The 20,362-nt window shown below is 41.4% G+C and overlaps 1 protein-coding gene across 1 annotated transcript; it reads right to left on the reverse strand.

Moving 5' to 3' along the window:
• Positions 1-1,390: 1,390 nt before the first annotated feature.
• Positions 1,391-12,023, reverse strand: UTP6 (UTP6 small subunit processome component). Its single transcript, XM_039716384.1, has 19 exons — positions 11,863-12,023; positions 11,605-11,689; positions 10,886-10,927; positions 10,709-10,801; positions 10,520-10,567; positions 9,707-9,770; positions 9,183-9,301; positions 8,613-8,690; positions 8,111-8,192; positions 7,030-7,111; positions 6,235-6,416; positions 5,524-5,603; positions 4,766-4,843; positions 4,441-4,620; positions 3,619-3,699; positions 2,748-2,857; positions 2,593-2,659; positions 2,237-2,309; positions 1,391-1,663 (listed from the first exon to the last, which is right to left on the reverse strand). Exons 1-19 carry the CDS (start codon positions 11,952-11,954, stop codon positions 1,506-1,508), a joined length of 1,794 nt encoding a protein of 597 aa, XP_039572318.1. The 5' UTR covers positions 11,955-12,023; the 3' UTR covers positions 1,391-1,505.
• Between the last annotated feature and the right edge of the window lie 8,339 nt (positions 12,024-20,362).

Raw genomic sequence — 20,362 nt, forward strand, 5'->3', positions numbered from 1 at the left:
AAGACCTCCGAGACCATCGAGTGCAACCACGACCCGACACCGCCACGGAACCGAGACAAATACAGGCGTGAGAGCCCTGAGAAAGCACCTTTTCACGGATGAAGTTGTAAATAAAGTATCAATGCCCCTCATGGCTGGGTGGAGTTTTCCCCTGGCCGAAAGTTAATTTCCTTCCGGCCTCGTGGTAGCAGCATGCTCAGAGCATGAGGAGACGGGAAGCACCGCGGCTGAGCAGCTGTGGCAGCTGTCGAGCACATTGTGCGAGGAACCAGAGCAGCTGAGGGGAAAGGGCCCACTTTCTGAAATGATGGCGTTACCAGCTTTGATGGACTTTAAAAACTCCAAACTCTGCAGTTAAAAACTTTTAGCGGAGCAACTGATGAAGCAAGAAGTGGTTCAGGAGAGGGAGTAACAGCATAAGGGGCAGGGAGGGTGTAAGTGATTATCAGTAAGGAAATCTCAATGTCAGACAATGAGATGGCAGAGAACTAGAGGGGATATAGGAGACAACCTAGCTAAAAGCCTGGGAAACACAAAAGCAGGATGTACTTCAGCTCTGATTCCTCCACAGGAGGAATCTTACCGGACTGCTGCTCCAAACTTTATTCCCAGCTAGTTAAGTTACTGGAATTCATTGCTTGAGAGGAGCTGCAATTTCTACTTGAGTGCAAAATCAATAATATTTCCCTGTATTGTCATTATGTCACCCTTCAGTCACCAGGAAATTGCACAAAGGAACACTTGCTTCCTGTTCTTGTACTTTCCCTACGTTTCTCTGTTGGTCCAAAGAAAGCATTTATGTTGATTTCTCAGGTTTGTGGCTCTGTAAACAGCCAAGGACAGCACTCTTTCAAAAAACATTACACATTATTTAGGCATGGTGGACAGAAAGTTGAAGTGTAGATCAGAGCTCTCCACTCCAACCTCAAGGACATTGCCAACAGATCTCTACAACTCCCCTCTACCCTGCATCACTCTCAGGATGCAAACACCAATGCAAGGTAGCTGCAGAGGCTGTTTCTCTTTCTGTCATGAAGATTACAGATTATTTCAAGGGTAGGAAGCAATGAATACTGCAATTTTACTGATTTCTGATTACCTAATGAAAAGTGTTTCACTTTTCATGATTCAACTTCATAAGATAAAAAGATGACCCACAGGTGTAGTTTCCACTGGGTTTGGTTTGGATTTTTTTGCATTTAGGTGCTATAATATTACTTTTCCAGAGTGTAAAAACTGATGCACTATAACTATCTGAATGTTTAAGCAGATCAAGAGTTTGCTCTCAGAAGTCACAATGAAAAGACCCTCAGAGGTTTGCTTCCTCTGACTGTGCACTTGAACCTGCCCCTGGCAGAATCAACACTAGAAATGACTGAAACAGAGATGATTCTTTTTTGTCACATAAAATGTAAAGGTAAACTTTAATAAAATCCAGGAACATATTTACCTTTGTACAAAGAGTTAAAAAAATGCACAGTCATGTCATAACTATGTATAGTTTTTCATAAATGTCCAGTTTGCAATAAAGTGTATTTAGAAACAAAATCTTCCACCAGGTCTCCCTGCAACATCTTCATTGCTCGCCAGTGAATGCTCCCACAGTTTTCTGGTTTGCCTTGGGGATGACTCAGCTCCTCCTTGATATAATCCAGCCAGAGGTCTTTAAAAGAAAAATGAAAGTTCTGGTTAGATTTTGACTAGATATTACTTAACAAACATGGCAAGCCTAATTAGAAACTCTTTTTCTAAGTATCTTTGATAATGCAGTAGTGTTCACTTCGTGAAACAAAAATCTCCTTTGCACCTTGAGGAGCAAAAACCCTGGGTTCTATCCCAGCTGGAACAGTAATGTCTGCAGAAATAATGTAACAATAACTGAGCTGTGTACTTTCTTCAAATGAATATTGCAGAAATCTGGATTATAAATATATAGCTCCACACTGTTCATAAATCCAAATTAAAAGTGATACACATCTCTTAGGCCAGCCAGTGTCTGAACATGATTTGCTCCTCATTGTGCTGAAGCCATCCCAGTGCCAATGACCCTGGGCTGACAGTGGAGGGTCCCTGCAGTGTCCTACTCTTAATGGCACAGAAGAAATAAGCTCCACTCTGCATGACAGCAAGCACAAGGGCAGAACAAACAGGTACCTTTTAAAATAGATGGAAATAAAAGAGGCAGCAGTGAATGAATGAATGAATAAATGAATAAATAATAAAAAATCCTCCTTACCAGTATTTGTTGAACCAAATTCCCTCAAGGCACGTTCATAGTATTCTCTCAGATTAAGCATTTTGCAGGATTCCTAAAAAAAGGAAGGTATTAAGAGGCCACTTATTTTGTACAGAAGTGAATCTGCAGCATGATTAGATTCTGACAAAGAAAGAGAGTCATGGCAATTACACACACCCACTGCTGAAGATTAGTTACCATGGAACTTGGGTTTGTATCACATCCTGTGAATCAGCTGCAGAGGACAAACATGAACTGATCACAGACTAACACCACTACTCTGCTTCCTATTTAAATCCCAAATTAGAACTGTATTTTACAAATACAAAGCATTAATTGGATAGTCAAAAACTTACTTGCTCCTTTTCTATTTGGATCATCTTCCTGAAGAACTCAAGTGAAAATGGACGATTTTCACACAGGCTGAAATAAAATAAGTGACTTTAGACTTGGGGACTCTTAACATATACCCTAGAATAATCCAGTTTGAAGGTTTTTTGGTTTTTTTTACCTGGTGAAGAGTCTTTTAACTTTCTTATAACCACTGTTTCTGTAAGTCCAGTCAAGATACATTTCTTTCATAGTCACAGATTCAGCAGGCGTTGTGGCATGTAAGGATCTCTGCAAGTTTGAAAAGAAAAAAACCCATCAAAATAAACAAAAAATAAACCTATCACATAACCTACAACTAAATGGCTCAATTAGGCATCTGACACAAAGGAGATCTCCTAAGTCTAAAACACATTTAAATGGCTCAATCAGTGCTTCTCCCTAATTAGGCATCTGACACAAAGGAGATCTCCTAAGTCTAAAACACATTTCTCCTTCAGTATTCCATATAGCTGGAACTGGCATTTCCATAAATCCCTTCATGCAGAGGGTTTCACAATACTCTATGAACAGCTGAATTCAAGCTCCCACCTGAAATACATGTTTTTATGGTAAATGGGAGGAAAAAACACAACTCAACATGCCAGGCAAAGAGAAAATGTTTTGCCCTGCACTACTGAGGAAATCCATAGTGAGAATAAAGTCCTCATTCTGATCTTGACTTTTCTGAAAAGACTGATGTTTTCACAGAAATTGGAAAATTCTCTTTTCCATGCTCAGACAAGTATCTGAAAACAGAGCAAGTATTCTAGACCACAAAGAAGGAGCCCATCATTGGTTATGCTTACAAACATCCATATGCCTCAGAACATGGGAATGAATTTGTGCCTGTAAGTCTATGTCCAACCATTTTTTTAAAGGCTTGAAATTCTTTGATATCAATACATCCATGAAGGAACTTCAGTATAAAGCATTTGTTGCATGTTCCATCCACACACATTTTTCCATTTTATTGACACAGACATAAAAGCAGATTTTGATTAGCCAAGTACCTGGTAGAGAGCTTCTGTGTCCTCTTTGCTGTTTGTGCTCTCACTCCATTCCACCCAGAGGGTCCACAATGGCAAAGTGCCCTACAAGGTCAGCAAACACATCAAATGGCTGAAATTCAGTGAGTCTGATTTACAGAAACAGACAGCAACACAGCCATCAGGTTTTGTATTACCTGCCATAAAAAATGCTCTTTGGACACAGCTCTTGGAAAGACAACTTTGAACTGAAATCACTTCTTATTTCCTTCCTCACTTACAGAATAAATCATCCTTAGCTGGACAACTGTGTTGCCAGGGATGAGAACCAAGTTCTGCACCACTGAGCACTGCAGTACACAGAGGTGACTCCAAGAATGAAAAGGAAAGAAACCTTCTTGCTCCCTCACTCATTGTGCTCAGGGTTTGAAATGGAACAGAGCAGGAGAGGACACAGCTAATTCAAGGCTTGAAATACCACACAGGTGTATCCGACAGTGAAGAAAAGGAAACACATTTTTCCATTAAGACACAAACACCAGCTCGCTGCTAGGAGAATATGTAAAATGTCAACTGTAAGCATTCAGATTTTAAACATGTGAATTTTAAGTGAATTGACAATTCCCCAATACACCGGAATGCAATTTGCATGTGAAACATCAAGTTCTTATTTCTGACCTTAAAAATTGTTAAGGACTTTAAATGCCTTGTAAACAAAACACACACCAAAACCACAAACAAACAAACAAACAAAACCCACCCAAACACAAAAACCACAAAACAACCAGTCATCAGGGGTTTCTGGCCCAAGATTAATGCATGCAAGTCCATTAAACGAGCACAGACCTTAGATTCCACATGTTTAATGGCTTCTTCAAAACTCTGGGTCACATCATCCCTCTTCAGCTGGATCAGCACCTGCAGCCTCATCTGCCACATTTCCACAGACTGGCTGAAGTGCCTGGTTGCAGCTTCTGCCACCTCCACAGCCCTCTCAGAGAGGCTGGAGTCCAGTAAGAGCTGAAGCTAAAACCCAGCAGATACAGCTTTGTTAAAAAACAGGGCTTTGAACCAAAATAGTTCATCTTTGTGTCTACTCAAAATGGCAAAGGCAGGCACACAAATAATGCAGGAAAGTCCCAGCATCTGTTTCTTCTGTGTCAGTTCTTACCCACTGCTTGTAGAGAGCTTCTGACAGCAAATTGGACTCATGGGCTTTGCTGAACACACTCAGTGTCCTCTCCAGCCTCTAGAACCAACAGAGAATAAAAAGAAAACAAGCATTATTCCTATATATATACTAGATTCTAACAATCCAAGAAGCCCACTGGATTGAGTAGCATGTCAGTGAATATCTAATTACACATTATGTGTCTAATGCTCTAGATACCTGCAAACATTCCAAGACAAAGTGGAAATCTGAGCATTTACTTCTCTTCCTTAAGGAGCAAAGAACAACATTGCATTGTTCTTTTAGTGTAATGCTAGGGAACCAAGTTGCACAGGATATTTAATTAATTCACTGAGTATTACCCATGTGCCAGCACCAAACTTTGCTCAGACTTATTTGCAAGAGTAATTTTAATTCATCCTCTTATTTGAACAAGTAGACTTTTGAAAGACCCATCAGTGAATTTTTTGGATCCTCTGATTAACAAGTCTGCAGTCTTAGCTTTTATCCAAAGAGGTCAGTGTACTTTACTGACAAGGCTAGTTAATCAGGTCCAAATTAATCAAGTCCAGACAGGACACCTGTAAGCCTAGCAATAAAAGTGATCCCCCCAGATGGAGATTAAGTTGTTTTTAATGATGGCCACAGGTAAGTATTTTTGATAAAATGTCAAAATACATTTGCTTCTTGTCTGAACTATTACAAAAGTCAATAAAAATAGGGATGATTTGTTAGAATTATTTCCTCTTAAATTTTACCTTTTGCTTTAATTCTTCACTATTGGTTTTTCTGTTGTACCTCTCTAAGCAAAAAGTGATGTAGCATTTCCACATGTCCTCTGTAGAAGGAAAGGCATAATATCACACTTCACAGAATCACAAGAATAACAACAAGTATTTGTCTTTAAGAAATATAAAGATACAAAATGTGATACAAAGTGTTAATGCCAACTTTATTTAAAATCTTGTATTATGAGAGAGGCCGTAGATTTATAACGTTACACTTTAAAATTACTCCCCAGTCCAAGCTGCAGGCAGTAACTCTTGGTAAAGAGCATCAAGCTCTTAGTTCAGCTGAGACTTTTAAAGAACCCTTCCAACCCAAACTATTCTTTGGCTTTAAAGGCTGTACAGCAGCAAGTTTGAGACCACTCCACAAACAGTCCCTTGACCAAAGCTCCTTTACAAGTAAAACCAAGACCAGAGGCTGAGGCTGGATATTCACTCCCCTGGCAACTCAAAGCCATTTCTTACTCACAGCTGACCAGCAGCAGACACATTTTCAGTTAAGCCGTTAAGAGCATAAATACACTGGAAAATAACCCAAATAATACATAAAATAGATTCAAGAGGTAGCATCTAACTGCTTGCCTTCTCTTAGGTATGGCAGAGCCTGCCATCACCTTCAAGGCTTTTACAGGCTGCTCAAGTACCTGAAACAAATGTTAAAGTGCAGGCAGAACATTTCACCTGTTGGGACTGCTCTCACAGCTTCATCAAAGACTGCACAGCACCGTTCCTCTCTCTGGGCCATTTCTGAGGCTTTCTTCTGCTTTGTGCTGTGCTCTGCGGGCTGCAGGGACCCCAGCTCCAGCTCCCGGCGGGCCATGTAGTCCCATGTCAGGGGATCATCAGCATAGCTGGCCTGCAAACTGGACACAACATGCTTGTAACAGCCCACAGCCACCAGTCCTTACCTGCAGGTATGTTTAGGAGGGTTGTTATATTGCTATAGAAATGGAGTTAATTGCTAAGTAACCAAATGCCAGGAAAAAAAATTTCTTTTCCACAAGAAAAAGACAAAATATTAGCTTTTTAAAATATTATTTAATACGGATATTCTTCAGAAATAACATGAAACAGGGAGCTGTCAAGAAAGATCTTTCTTTTGAGAGAAACAACTGGAGAAACAAAAGATGCAAAAACCCCACCAAAGAACAGTAGGAAAATCCACAGTTCCAGCAATGAATTTACAGCAACTGAGTGCACTAATTATTCAGTGACAACTGTATTTTACCTAAATGTTCCTAGCAGCTTTTTAAAGCCCCTCCTGAAATTAGATACAAGTATCCTCTTCTAAAGATCATGCTTTTGGTTTTCTTAAAGGACTTCACATAAGCCTTAACACTATTTCCCTAGAGGATGAGACTTTAGTTCTGAAAATCCAGTCAATGCACTGTAAGTTAGAGTTATAACTTCTGAGAACATGTTTCTTAAAAACCAAACCAAAATGAAATGAAAATACAACACAAAGCCACAACTCACCTTTCAAGGATTTCTTTTTGCAAATCTTGGGTAAAATCAAAGAGCTTTGCAATAGAGAGCACAGCCAGCTGGAACTCAACACCTACATTTCAAGAGAAGATAAAACTATCAAGTGGAGTGTTTGCTGAAGAATTCCTCAAGATATTACATTAATTGCACTTTGCATTTCTGTAGCTTGGTTCCACATGCAAATTTAATCAGCACCTCCTCTATTCCCTCACTTGACTCTGCCATGAAAACACAAAATGCTCCACACTCAGGACAGCTCTCTCCAAAGCTGTACAAAACAGATGTCCATGAATTGTGTCCATCTTGTGTGTCCACAACTTACCTTTGAAAATGCCAAGTGACATCACTGGACACAATCAGATCATTGTGAATGCCCACCAGCCATTACTCACCTTACTATTTTTAGGTGCTTACAAATCATATGTATGCCTATTTTTTTCATCATTTCTCCAGAAAATTAAATTAAACCAACTCTTTCTGAAATTTCCTCTAATGTTCTTTTTCCCCACTAATTTTCAATGTTCATTATTGTATTTTGCCCAGTCTTCCAAAATAGCCCCATCTATCATGAGCAGTCAAAGATATCTGCTACTAGTTTGCAGTTATTTTACCCAATTCTCTCAATAAAATGGCTTATTTTTACCAAGCCTGCTTAATTTAAAATAATTTAGCCTGGTTTATTATTAGTCTGAATTCTAACTTTTTTGCCACTCGTGGTAGCGGATTAGCTGTGATCTCATGTTCAGCAAAGTAAAAAAGTGTGCAACTCTGAACTCTCCTCCAGTTTTCTTTCTTTAAACAATCAAGTTTTGGGGCTGTAACCCAGCACTAGGCCTCTTCAGCCTGAAAGCTGCTGTGCTGGAAGGGATGTCAGCCTGCAGGAAAGACATGCAATGAGAACTACCATTAATTTATACTCTGGCATTTAATAAATTCTGCTGAAAAAATGGTGTATCTGAAAAAAGGATCTCAGTGTGTGCATTGAAGCCAAGCCTATCAGCATTGCCTACTGCAGAACTGGGTTAAAGGTTACAATTTTCTTAGTGAGTAAGTACAAGAAATGTTCATTCACCTTTAATTTTCTGAGAAGCATCCCTGTAGACTATGCGAGCCATCTCCCCATTGAGAATTTCTTCAGAGTAATTGAATTCCCCCTGAAATATCAAGCATATCATTGAAGAAATTATTGTCCTTTCTCAGCTAACATTTTTGCAAACTGGGAAAGAAAAATCAAAATATATAAATGTTTTTCTTCCTGCAAGTCTATTTTTATGTAACTTACACAAATCAACTATAAAGAAATCAGGTAGGAAGTTTGACTATTACTTTCCAGAAATTACTGTTAATTTTCTGACTGGGGAATGTAATAAAAGATTCTACAAATGCAAAGAAAAAAAAAAGTATGAAGTATTAGAGCTGAGCATCAGCAAATACTTGAAAAGCTCCACACAGGTGCAGGACATGAACAAAAACTTCCTCTAAGCCATTGTCAAATAAACCATTAATCCAAAATTGAATTTCAACATGTAATCCACAAGCAGACAATATCTTTTAAGTAAGTTTAGCTGACCTACCAGGTCCATCTTTGCTTGTTCAAATTCCTTCTTCTCCTTCCTCTGTTTTTCAGCATGCATAAGCTCCATTCTGAAATACTGCAAGAATGACAACAAAATGAAATTACTCTGGGGATAAATCATAAAAATCTAGGTCCACAAACAGGATAAAACAAGCTCTGAGAAGATACAAATTAGACTTTGACACATCCCACACATGTCCTAGAGCCTTGGTTTTTGAAGGTTTGTGCACCTACCACTATCTGCCCTGTGTATTTGCCCAGAAATTTCCAACAGGTAGCAATGATCATTTTTTAGTTATTCTTTAAACCTTAACTTGCCCCCAAAGAAAATCAAGTTTCTCAACAAAGACTGGGGATGCCAGACTGAGCCTGACAACTACATCCTAGCAGAGCTTAACAGTAGCTTAGAAAGGAATTTTGGGGTTGGTTTTTTAAACATTTTTTTACATTTTCCTGCTGATGGAAAAATAAGTTTCTCCAGTTGTCCCAAACAGATCTGGGAAACATGCTGAACTGATTTACTCTGATTGAACAAGTAAGTGGTCATGGAAGAAAAACAGGAACTCACTTCTTGATAAAGTTTGGGGCACTCTGGATGGAAGCGCAAAGCACGAAGGAACAAGTGCCTGGCACTTTCTGATGACAGCCGTGTCTCCATTTCCCACTTTGCTGCCATGATCCACAGTGCTGCAACAGGTGACACAAATAAATTTATTTAACCTCTCAACATGAGCTCAGCCCCAGAGTAAGTATCTCCCACATAAAACTGTAAAGCAGACAGGCAGTTCCAGGAAGTTTAACCTGGTTTAGCTACAGATCTAATGATGCCTTCAAAAGCCAAAAGGCTGTCACGAGCAACTGACATCTCTTGCTTCTCCACCTGAGAATTGGGCATTCTGACCTTCTTCACATCCCTTTATGACTGCTCAGCACAACCCCTCTCAGAGCCCTCCTCTGAAGCAGCAGCAAGGCAAAGAACAGAGAGTAGGAACTTCAGCCCAACAGCTTGAACTGAGACCTACAAGAACTTAAACCAACACCAGACAATCTATACTGAGGCATTTATGCAGCACTCACCATTGAGCTATTTACCTGGTTTATTGGAATGAATGGCCAACATGGTAGAAAACACCTTACTGAGCTGATGTTTTGCGTTCTGTAAAAGAAGCAGTTTTGTTTCAGTTCAGCACTGAACTGAACCCCCAGCACCAGAGTTTCAGTAGGAAAGGTTACAAGCTGTAGTACAATTGGTCAGAAAAAGATGCTTCTCTGCTACTTTATCTACAGTAGAAAGTTTCTCTTATTCACTCACTAGTGACCAGCATTTAAATGTCACCACATTAAAGTAGCATTACTCAAATTTCTGAACCACACAGCCAACACAAATGTTGCCAAGTCCCAAAACCATGATTTCACTGCCCTGTTCTGAGATAGAAACTGTATTTCCTTCATCACCTTCTTCAGTACAGAAATGACAACACTTGAATGCTGGTAATAATTAAAGCGTTGCATAGCTAAGTTTATCACGTACAAAACTGACAGAATTAGGCTTTTCACTACAATAAATATTTGGAACAAAATCACAATTCACAGACAAGTGAATCACTCCCTCCAGACAAGGCATAACCAATATTATAGTTCTTACACACCAACTGATATTCCAGATTCAATGCAGTCAGCCTCACCTTTGCCCTTGCATCAAATTTCATACTAATTCACTCTCAGTTAAACTGTACACTTACATACATCAGTGAAAATCCCAAGCAGCTCCAACAATACTATAAAAATTATTTCAGTATTAGAGCATGTAGCAGTAAAGTTTGTACCCCTATCTTTAAATCAAGTTTCAGATACATGAATAAGCACCAGTCTCAACCTGGGTAAGATCAGGATTTGAAAACTCACCCACTGCTTGCAAAATGCAACATGGGAAAGCCAGAGCTGGACATCATCCTGTTGGAAATCAAAAGAAAAGAATCAACCTCACAATGTACAAAATCACTTGTACACTGACCAGCAAACAACACATCCTTGGTACAATGACCTGGCATACAGAAAAAAAAGAATTCTGACTCTCAGTACAAATAAACTTACTTTCCACTTCCCCGTAGCTCGGTTGAACAGGCTGTGGACTCTATGCAGAATAGAGTGCTCAATTTCATCCTTCTTAAACGAATAGCCAATGCGCTAGGAGGGAAAAAAATACTAATTTTATTGCAATAGAAGATTTGGCATAAAGTATTCTGCACTCTTAACAGCTGACGAACTTACTGCTCTTCTTTTCTTGATCAGTTCCAGCAGATTAACTTCATACTAGAATAGGAAGAAAAAAACACTTAACAGCAAATGTGGAAACCCATAAGAACAAGGCAAAAAAAAACTACATCAAGTTTGTTACAGATGATCAGGTGGACAATAAACATTACTGTCAGGAAAACATACGCAGCAGTTTCTGGCTGAGTCACTACATTTCTAAGACTTCTGGCCCTGCACAGGGCAGCCCAGCAATCCCACCTGAAAGCGTTGTCCAAACACTCCTGAGCTCTGTCAGGCTCCAGGCCAGGCCCATTCCCTGTGGAGCCTGCTCAGAGCCCGACCACCCCTTCGGGAACCACCTCCTCTTACTGAACGCACTAATTCCCGTTAACTACACACACAGGGAACACATTCCCCCTTTGCACATCAGGGAACGGGGGCTCTACATCCCGGGAGGGACAAGAAACTACAGCAAGGTCACAGCACTGGAGAAGCCTGACCCAAACTGGGCACCAGCTCTGGCTACGCTTCCCACTCTGGTGCCAGCAGCCGCTCGAGGAGGAGCACCAGGGACCGGGTGAGGTGGGGGGCTCCGTTTTCAGACCTGTTTCCAACGTGGATCACTACAAAACTACCCGTCTAACTGAGATTTGCACCGAGATCTAACTACTCGGGTCTAACTGAGCTGGGTCTGCACCGAGAAGTGCCGCGCTCTGCCGCTCGGTGAAGCCTACCTGGATGTAATTGATGAAATCCTCCTTCCGCAGCGCTCTCCGCTGGATTTTGTACTCCAGAGCCGAGGCTTTCCTCAGGACAGCCCTGCGGGAACGGGAGGTCAGCGCCGGGGCGCTCCCGGCCGCGCCACGTGCGCTCACCCGGCCCGGCCCGGCCCGGCTCGGCTCGGCTCGGCCCGGCTCGGCTCGGCTCGGCTCGGCTCGCCGGCTCGGCTCGGCTCGGCCCGGCCCGGCCCGGCCCGGCTCGGCCCCGCTCACCGGATCTCCCTGCGCGTGAAGAGCCCGACCCGCTCCAGCTGCTCGAGCTCGGGGATGCGATCCTCCAGCCGCTGCTCGATGCGCTCTGCCATGGCCGCTCTGCTCCGGTGTGTGCTCCCCGGCCCGGCTCGGCACGGCACGGCACGGCACGGCTCGGCATCCGCCCGCTGCCCGCGCCGCTTCCGCGGCCGCCGCGCCCTCTGCCGCCCCCTGCCCGGCTGGCGGGGCAGCGCCGCGGGCTCGGTCGGGGCGGAAGGGAGCTCTGGAGACCGCCCGGCCCGACCTGCCCAGCACGGCAGCACGGGACACCAGCGGGTTTGGAGTGTCTGCAGAGGGGGAGAGCCCGGCATCTCCAGGGCTCTGACACACTCCACGGAAATAAATTCTTCCTCATGTTGAGCTGGAACTTGTTGTGTTTTAGTTTATGGCCATTGCTCCTTGTCCTGTCGCTGGACATGACCGAAAAGAGTGTGGCAGCATCCTCTTGGCACCAGCCTCGCAGGCAAACACGATGGCACCGGCCAGGCTCAGTGCTCCGGCACTTGGCTTCTTGGTGGGAGTGCTCCGGGACAAATGGCTCTTTGTCTCTCACTTTGTTGGCACCTTTGTTCTTTCCACCTTCCACATTTTTAATAAAAATCATCTGCTGGAAGGGTGGTGAGATAGTGGCACAGGTTGCCCAGAGAATATGTGGAGTCCCCATTCCTGGAAGTGTTCAAGGTCAGGCTGGACAGGGCTTGCAGTAACCTGGTGGAGTGGATGGTGTCCCTGCCCACGGCTGATGGTTAGAACTACGTGATCTTTAAGGCCCCTTCCAACCCAGAACATTCCATGGGTCTGTGATTCTGAGAAAATTAACAATAAAACCAGGCAACAGTAAATTTTTTGTTTCTTAAATTAGGGATGTTCCGGAAAATATGAATTGAGATGGGAGATAATTTATTGAGAAAATTGCTTAAATGCATATTATCCACAGCAGTATCTGCTGCTTATGCTTTGAGTTGTCACTGCTGTCACTGAGCTGGTCAGCCACAGAACCAGCCCCACATCCAAACCCACCCTGTCACAGCCATCGCTCCCTCCTGGGGGAAAAGGCACGTGTTTGTCTCTGAAAAAAACAAGTACAAGGGGAAGAGGCAGCAGACTGAGGGCAAGAGGTCTTCTGGCACAGAATTAGTACATAACAGCAAAAAAAAAAGTGAATGGTTTTTTCCTTTAGAGTCAGAGGTTTTAACAGGTGCTGCCAAGTACAGAGCAAGTACCTGAGCAATCAACTTTTGCTAAAAACACAGGTAAGACTAAACACTTATAAGAACTATCAAGAACAGCAGTATTTTTTTTCACCTGCTGTGACTTGGATTTGTGGTGGTTTTTTTTCAATTTTAGGACCACTTAGGAAAAAACTAATTCTTAGTGGGACATGTTTAGCAACTTTTCATTCTGACAGGAAATAGTGACATGATTTTCCAAGAAGTACCCAAACAGAAAAGCTGCCAGGAAATGGAGAGGCACATCCAGTCACAAGACCAAGAAGTGCAGACTGGTGCTGCATTCAGAAGTTGGTGGCCCAGGCAGCTCTGGATTGCAGCTGCCTCGTGCCAAGGGATCCATTACCCATCCCACAAGGATAAGGAAAATTCCTGATGGAGACTGTCCTCCTTGGAGACTCCCTTGTCCTGCACTGAATGTCCTCCACAGGTTGGAGGGGGATTGGCACGGCCGTCCCAGCACAGCCATCCCCACTGGTGAGCCAGAGCCTGCAGTCCCTTGGCACCTAAAGCTGAGTGAGTTCACCTTCCACTGGGTTCAGCTTTCAGTAAAGCAGCACAGCAGTCCTCAGTGGTGGTGGAAGAGTGTGATTCATAATCACCAGTAACTTGTTAATTATATTAGGTTTCATGTTTTGACATGCACCAGCTCAAGCTGATTCTTGTGCACGTCCACAGACTTTACTAAAACAGCCCTTGAGGAGAATGGCACTGGGCATCAAAAGTACCATTAGCACACCAAATGGCTGAGCAAGAGTGTGATTGGAATTACTACTGGATTACTTCACTTCATTAGAGTCTTCTTGCATCTGAGTGCATGATGTTATACTAAAAAGCATTCTGTACTTAGAGCTAATCTGTCATGGTGCATGTAGATCCCAATATGGAAATGACAGCACTACATGCAGTGGAGGAGCTAGGAATTGAAAAGGTAAATGCCAGCCATTACCTGAAAACCTCTGGAAAATTCTATTTCTGTCTTCTTGCTCTCCTCTCTCTTCAACCATTCAGCTCTTCTTTGGCTGAAAATCAGCAGTAACTGGTTTTGGTGAGAGACACCAACATAAGCAACAGAGTCTTCTGAAACTTTGTTTGATTTGTTCTGTCAGTCTGAAAATACTGTTCTGTGATCAACCTCCAGTGTTCTGCCACCTGAAGTAGGTCAGGAACTTTGAAAGTCACCAAACCATCTGTAACTGTTTTAATGTAGATGATGGAGAAGTGTGTGCACCCTCAGGGGCCACAGCAACCTCCACCTTGAACGTGCCTCCAGGAGAATTCAGCCCCAAGCACAGATCTACCAACAGGTCTGAGAGTTCCCCACACACTGACAACAATGGGTGTCCAGCAAGGCCTCAGAGGGCATTAAATTTCTTGCTAGCACTTGTCAAAGCACCACAATATCATCCCATAAAAGCATATAGGCACAGCACAAACCACTCTGCAGGACCCATCACTGTGGGACTCAAAGGATCACAAAGAATGGTGTGCACCAAAACAATAGACTCCCCAAGTTTCCAGTTTAGGGCCTGCTACTTCCCACTCAAAATCACAGAGTGAGTAACAATAAGATTTAAAATACTGAACTTCGTTGATGACCTCACTGGATTATTTACAAAAAAAAATAGATCAAAATCCAATTGAAAACATTTTTTTGTTCCCTCAGATATCCCTCCTTTCCTGTAGATGGAACAAGTACAAAAATAAAAATGCCTTTCCTTTTCTTCCCCCAGCAAAACAATCCTTAGAACAATTAACATAACGGACTGTCAAAAGTGCTCATACCAAAGTGACAAACGCTGTGAGTGGCAGGCAAGCCCAGCCCGACCCACCAGAACACTGCATGCTGGATTTGTCATGCAAATCAAAATGGAACCTGACATGCTCTTTGTTCATTTCCCTTTCATAAAATCTACTTTAAATGCCTCCCATGTGCCTTGTTTTGGAAGCTGACATTCCAAATGCATCAGTGCAAATTAAGGAGGGATCCATTACCAATAAAGACGTTGCGATACAGAGAGTTTCAACAAACCTTATTGGGAAAACTGGAGAAACAACTGCTGCAGGTGGCAACTGCAGGGTCCCCAGTTTGCTGCTTTTATTCTCTTTAGAAAAACTCTTATCAGTAGGTCCTTATGAAGAAGTTCTGGCAAGCTGTCACAGCTTAATATTTATAGATTATATCCGTAAGCAATGGGTACGTTGTGAATTAGCAATAATCACAGTGGTTTTCCTCTAAGTGTTGTCTATATTAAAACATTTAATGGTTAATGTGCATAAAACAAATATTTAAATTACAAATTGATTTATATCTATCTTTTAAATTTCTGCTCTTTTACCACCTGAGTGCAGAAACAATTACAGCTTTTTAGAAGATGCCCCCAGATGTACAGTATTTTACAATTAACGTGTACTTTATGAAAATGCCTTTTAAACAATGAGAGTAATGTTATGACCTCATGAAAATAATTGAGAAGCTTCCACTGACTTCAGCTGAGCCAGTGGTTCATCCCTTCGGGATATATTTTTAACAAAGCCCTCAAAGCATTTACTGAGCATGTGAGGCTTTGATTTAAAAATATATGAGCACATCTGTTAATAAAACAGTTTCGAATTTACTCTCAAAAATAGACTAACCCAAACTTTGGACTACATTAACTTCCTTCGTTTTGTAATTAAAATAATTTACATGATGATTTGGTTTCACCCCTGCCAAAACCAACAGTCAATCTGAATAACTGGTGGTTTCATCACTGCAATCCCACTCTGAGCATCCAAAAATTTAGATTTAGGACTTTGCAGTTGGTCAGTTGGACTGTTCCATACCAGCATTAATCCTGGTACATGTCATAGACAGATGTTATTTTTTCCATTCTGATAGAAAAATGCCAGTCTTTGTCAGTGCATTGCTTTACTCTTGCAACTTGCTGGCACGGACCCTGCGACTTTAGATCTGAGTCCCTCCAGGAATTTCATTCACTCACCCTTCTCTTTTTTCAGCTCTAAGTGGTAAAAAACCCCCCAAACCAACAAATAAAAATATTTTCATTTAATGCCTTAATAGAACTATTATCTGATACTTTACATATCATCTCTTTTAAAAGGCAAAACCTTTACTTTCTTCTCTGCATTGGCTCTGAACTTGAATTTTTATAAATCAGCTTTTTCCTCCTACTCATTTTGAGGCATTCTGTTTTGCCCCAAGATCTGAACATCTATACACAGGGAATTTCCAGTGAAGGGGAATGATGCCTCTGGAATTGTTTTCTTGCCAGTTCACATCTGGCACTCAGTATAAGATCCATCTGCTTATTCAGGGTCTCCAGGGGCTTGCACAGTAGTGGCTCTGAGTGTGCCTTTTAATTTGATTTTGTCATTTGGCTGGTTGGTGAGTGGCTGACAGTCTGTCTGACTGCAGCAGGGCAGTTACAGCTAGTCACTCATCATGTCCTAGTTGCCAGTTCATAACCCAGTGGAATGCCAGTCACATTTCAACAATTTGAAACTATATCAGTCATCTTCCCTACATACCACCAAAATGTCAACACCACAAAATATATTGCTTAATTATCTTTAATTTAATTTATTTCTCGTCTGTGGCCAGAGGTCTGGAGAGCAGGGTCATGCTAAGCTTAATTTACCTCACTAACCTGTCTAAGTTTCGAAGGGTGGGTGAAATTGTGGCATGGCCTTGGGTGACCTGTGTCACAAGTAGCAATTTTGGGAAAGCTAGAACTTCCTCAGAGCAAAGCCTCATATCTTTTAAATGCAAGCATGTTGGTGCCAGCATCAATTGTACTGGTACAACAAAAAGCCTGCACTATACCACATGCAGATTTATTTCTCCTTCCAAAAACTGGAATGAGGATTGGTCACAATTTGCCTCCTACTATGTTTCTCACATCCTTCTACAGAGATGGTTTTAGCATGGTAAAAGTACTTTGAGCACAGTCATGACAACAACCAGTAAAAGTACTTCTGGAGTATGGATAATTCAGATAATAGTGTGCAGAATCATATCCTCCCATTCCAAAAACAAGATAAACCCTTGTAAAAGTGTTGTGAAGCAACCTCTGGCATATGAAACCCCAGATAACATGAAACCCCTGATAACTCTCCTATAAACATTTAGATAAGTTTTCCCATGTGTGAATTTTGTGTATCTGTGCTAACTGGTAAACACCCAGAACACACTTTCTGCCCTGATCTTATCCTTTAAGTAACTGATGGTGATAAAATTCCAAATTTTCACTTTATTAATCTGTACTTGGTTTAGCCACAAAAGAAAGAATTGGTCCCTGTTAAAACTTATCCCTTACTTAAAGCTGAAATTAATTAGCTAACTCATTCAGTTGAGGTTTTATTTTACTGTCTATTGACATGTTCTTTGATCCTCCAATATTTTTCTTTTTGAGTGATTAAAGATTTCATTCTTGCACTGTCAACAGACCTTTTGTTCAGAAACTTCTATTTACATCTGTAACTGACTTAATTCTCAGATCTTCCCAGCAGTTTCTCTTTGATCTCTGCATTTCTGAGTTTAATCATTAAGTTTGCATCTGAAGTGTTTCAGTTGCCATATCTTTCACAGTTTCCGGGACTCAATTAAGAGAACACAAATCCTGAAAGTTCACTTAGAATCATTTTTTGACAGTTTTGTCTATTACATATACTGCATCTCTGAAATTACAGCATGAACTAGAATGATTCCTAGTCCATTTTCATGCATTAAGTATTTAAATTTCAAGATCTGGCATGGATTTTTTCTGTGTAGTTACTATATTTCTGGTTTTACATTTTAATTATCTTAAGAGATGTCCTACCTTTCTAGAACAAATCGTTCTCATTGGGCCCGGGCTTATCACAATGCTTTTGAAACAAATAGTTTTAATTCATTATCTTGATTCTAATGACAAACACTACTGCTAAAAAGCCACCAAGCAAAAATAAATCATTAACTGAAAATCAGGAAAAAAAATTCAGTGTAGAAGAGTAATGAAAAATACAGTAAAACATCACTAAGAGAACTCTAAGAAACAAGTCCTAAGCAATACTGATTGTTCTAACTATCACTGATTGTTCAGCATGTGAAAGCAGAAGGCAGGTGACTCCCTGTTGCAAAACATCCTGTGCATTCACTTCCCACTCCCTGCAATAACTCAGACACACGAGCAACGTGCTGGCTGAAAGCTGGGCATTGTGGCATTAAGATTCCCTGAGGGCCAAGTTCCTTGAGTGCTTTGCTCCTGGAATACATTTGAGCAGCTCTGTACAAAAGCAGTCCCAGCCAAACATGTGAATGAGAATCACAAGTGGCTGCTCTGTCAACCTCTCACACACAGGACATTCTGCACTGGGGTTCCTCTGTGGGATCCCAACTCTTCCCTTTTGCCATGCTCCACAACGCTTCCCTTACAGCAAAGTTTATTTTCTCTTTGCTGAGTTCCCTGCTTATTAAAGCAGAGCAGCACTGTACACTAAAATGCAGAGAAACCAGACTGAAACTGAGAACTTCCACCCCAAGAGCTGCGCAGTCCTGCTGCCCCAAATGCACCCAGTACTGCTCCTGGGCTGTACTCAGGGAGCTGGAACTGCCCTGTGCTCTTACCCACAAAGCTGGAATTGCTGTTACCCACAAAGCTGGAATTGCTGTTACCCACAAAGCTGGAATCGCTCCCTTTCTCCAGGTGCAATATTATGTAGCCTCTGTTTACAAGAGTCTGGGAAAACACTTAGTGGGTGTTGACTTTTGTTTTCCAAGTACATAGGGAAGAGTAGCTTATGTAACAAGTTCCATGGGCTAATTACTGTTGATCTACATCAAATCAGACTGAAAATAAAAATATGAACTGAAAAATGAATTCATAACTATTGAAGGTGAAGTTAACTCAGCACCTAGTGAAGTTTATTTGTGTAAATGAAAGAAAGGGGTGCCACTGAAATCGGTCTGGTTTTGGAGTACAGTGACACAGATGGGATCTCCCCATCTATGCATGAGGTGGTTTTGTTTGTCTTGGTTCTGGAGCATTTGTGTGTCCTCACTTGTCTCATGGAAAGCCTGTGTTTGGGGACAGGGTGTGAGAAGGAGAACCTGGGTGCATGAAAACAAGAAGCAGCAAGGTTTGGATTTAACCAGAGAAGTGGAGTATGTAAATACCTTTCCATAATGGATGCCCTTGAATCCCACTGATTCTGCTCGTTAGCTCAAGGCCAAAATAAACATCCAGAGGTACCCAGAACAGTCACTGAGGATTTGTTATTCTCTACAACACCCTGAACACCCTAGTCCAGAGCCTTACCAGTGGGGAATAACAATTTTCCCTAATGAATAGTGACCCTGGCTTTCATGATGGCCCAAATCTGGAACCAATGCTTAACAAAGACTGACAAATGTTTATATATTTAACTCATATGCATTGTTTTGTTCCAAAGTTACATACAATATTAATTTCCCAGAAGATAAACTGATCTGTAGTAGTATTTAGTTAGCTACTAACAATCTATATAGACAGATCTATGTTTAAAGATGTGAGGAAAGCAGCATAAAAATACTGACAGAACCTTCATTTAGACTGAGTTCCAAATACACAAGTATTTATTTCTCCTTAAAAAAAAAAAAAAAAGGAGAAAAGATCTCTTGTGAATATTCTTGTGCTGAGACAGAGTAATTTGGAGGACTGGAAGCTGAGAAATTAAGTAGAGTGGCCATAGGGGTACTACAGGCAACTAACAAAATGATGTAACTACAAAACAAAACAAAAATCCATAACGTTCTATAAAATATGCATGTTCTTTTACATATATATCTGAAGGGGAAAAAGTCACTGCAGTTCTTCCATTAAAGATGACAGGAATGCTAGGCTCAGACAGACTGCAAAAAGCCATAGGACAAAGAGATTTACATGTAGCACATGCTTTCAGTCTGTAGGAAACAAATCTGATCTTTTGGATATCAAATGCAAATCCCACTACCAGGATGTGAAAACAAGAATGGATTCACCATCTCAAGACTGAAAATCTGACATAGTATGAAAGCACCTCTGCCACCTACTTCTGCTTTCGTTTCAGGGTTTTGTTCCAACAGCACTCCTGGTTTGCCTTTGTTTCTTCCATTTATCATCCTAAATGCATTAAACTGCCTTTTTTCCCCCCCTACATTCTGTTAGGGTACTTTTTATCTTTATGGCAAAAATATACAGTATCATAATCTTCTTCTGTTTTAATTTAACCTG

Source organism: Passer montanus, unplaced genomic scaffold, assembly GCF_014805655.1.
Source record: "Passer montanus isolate IOZ18808 unplaced genomic scaffold, ASM1480565v1 scaffold35, whole genome shotgun sequence".
Lineage (NCBI taxonomy): Eukaryota > Metazoa > Chordata > Aves > Passeriformes > Passeridae > Passer > Passer montanus.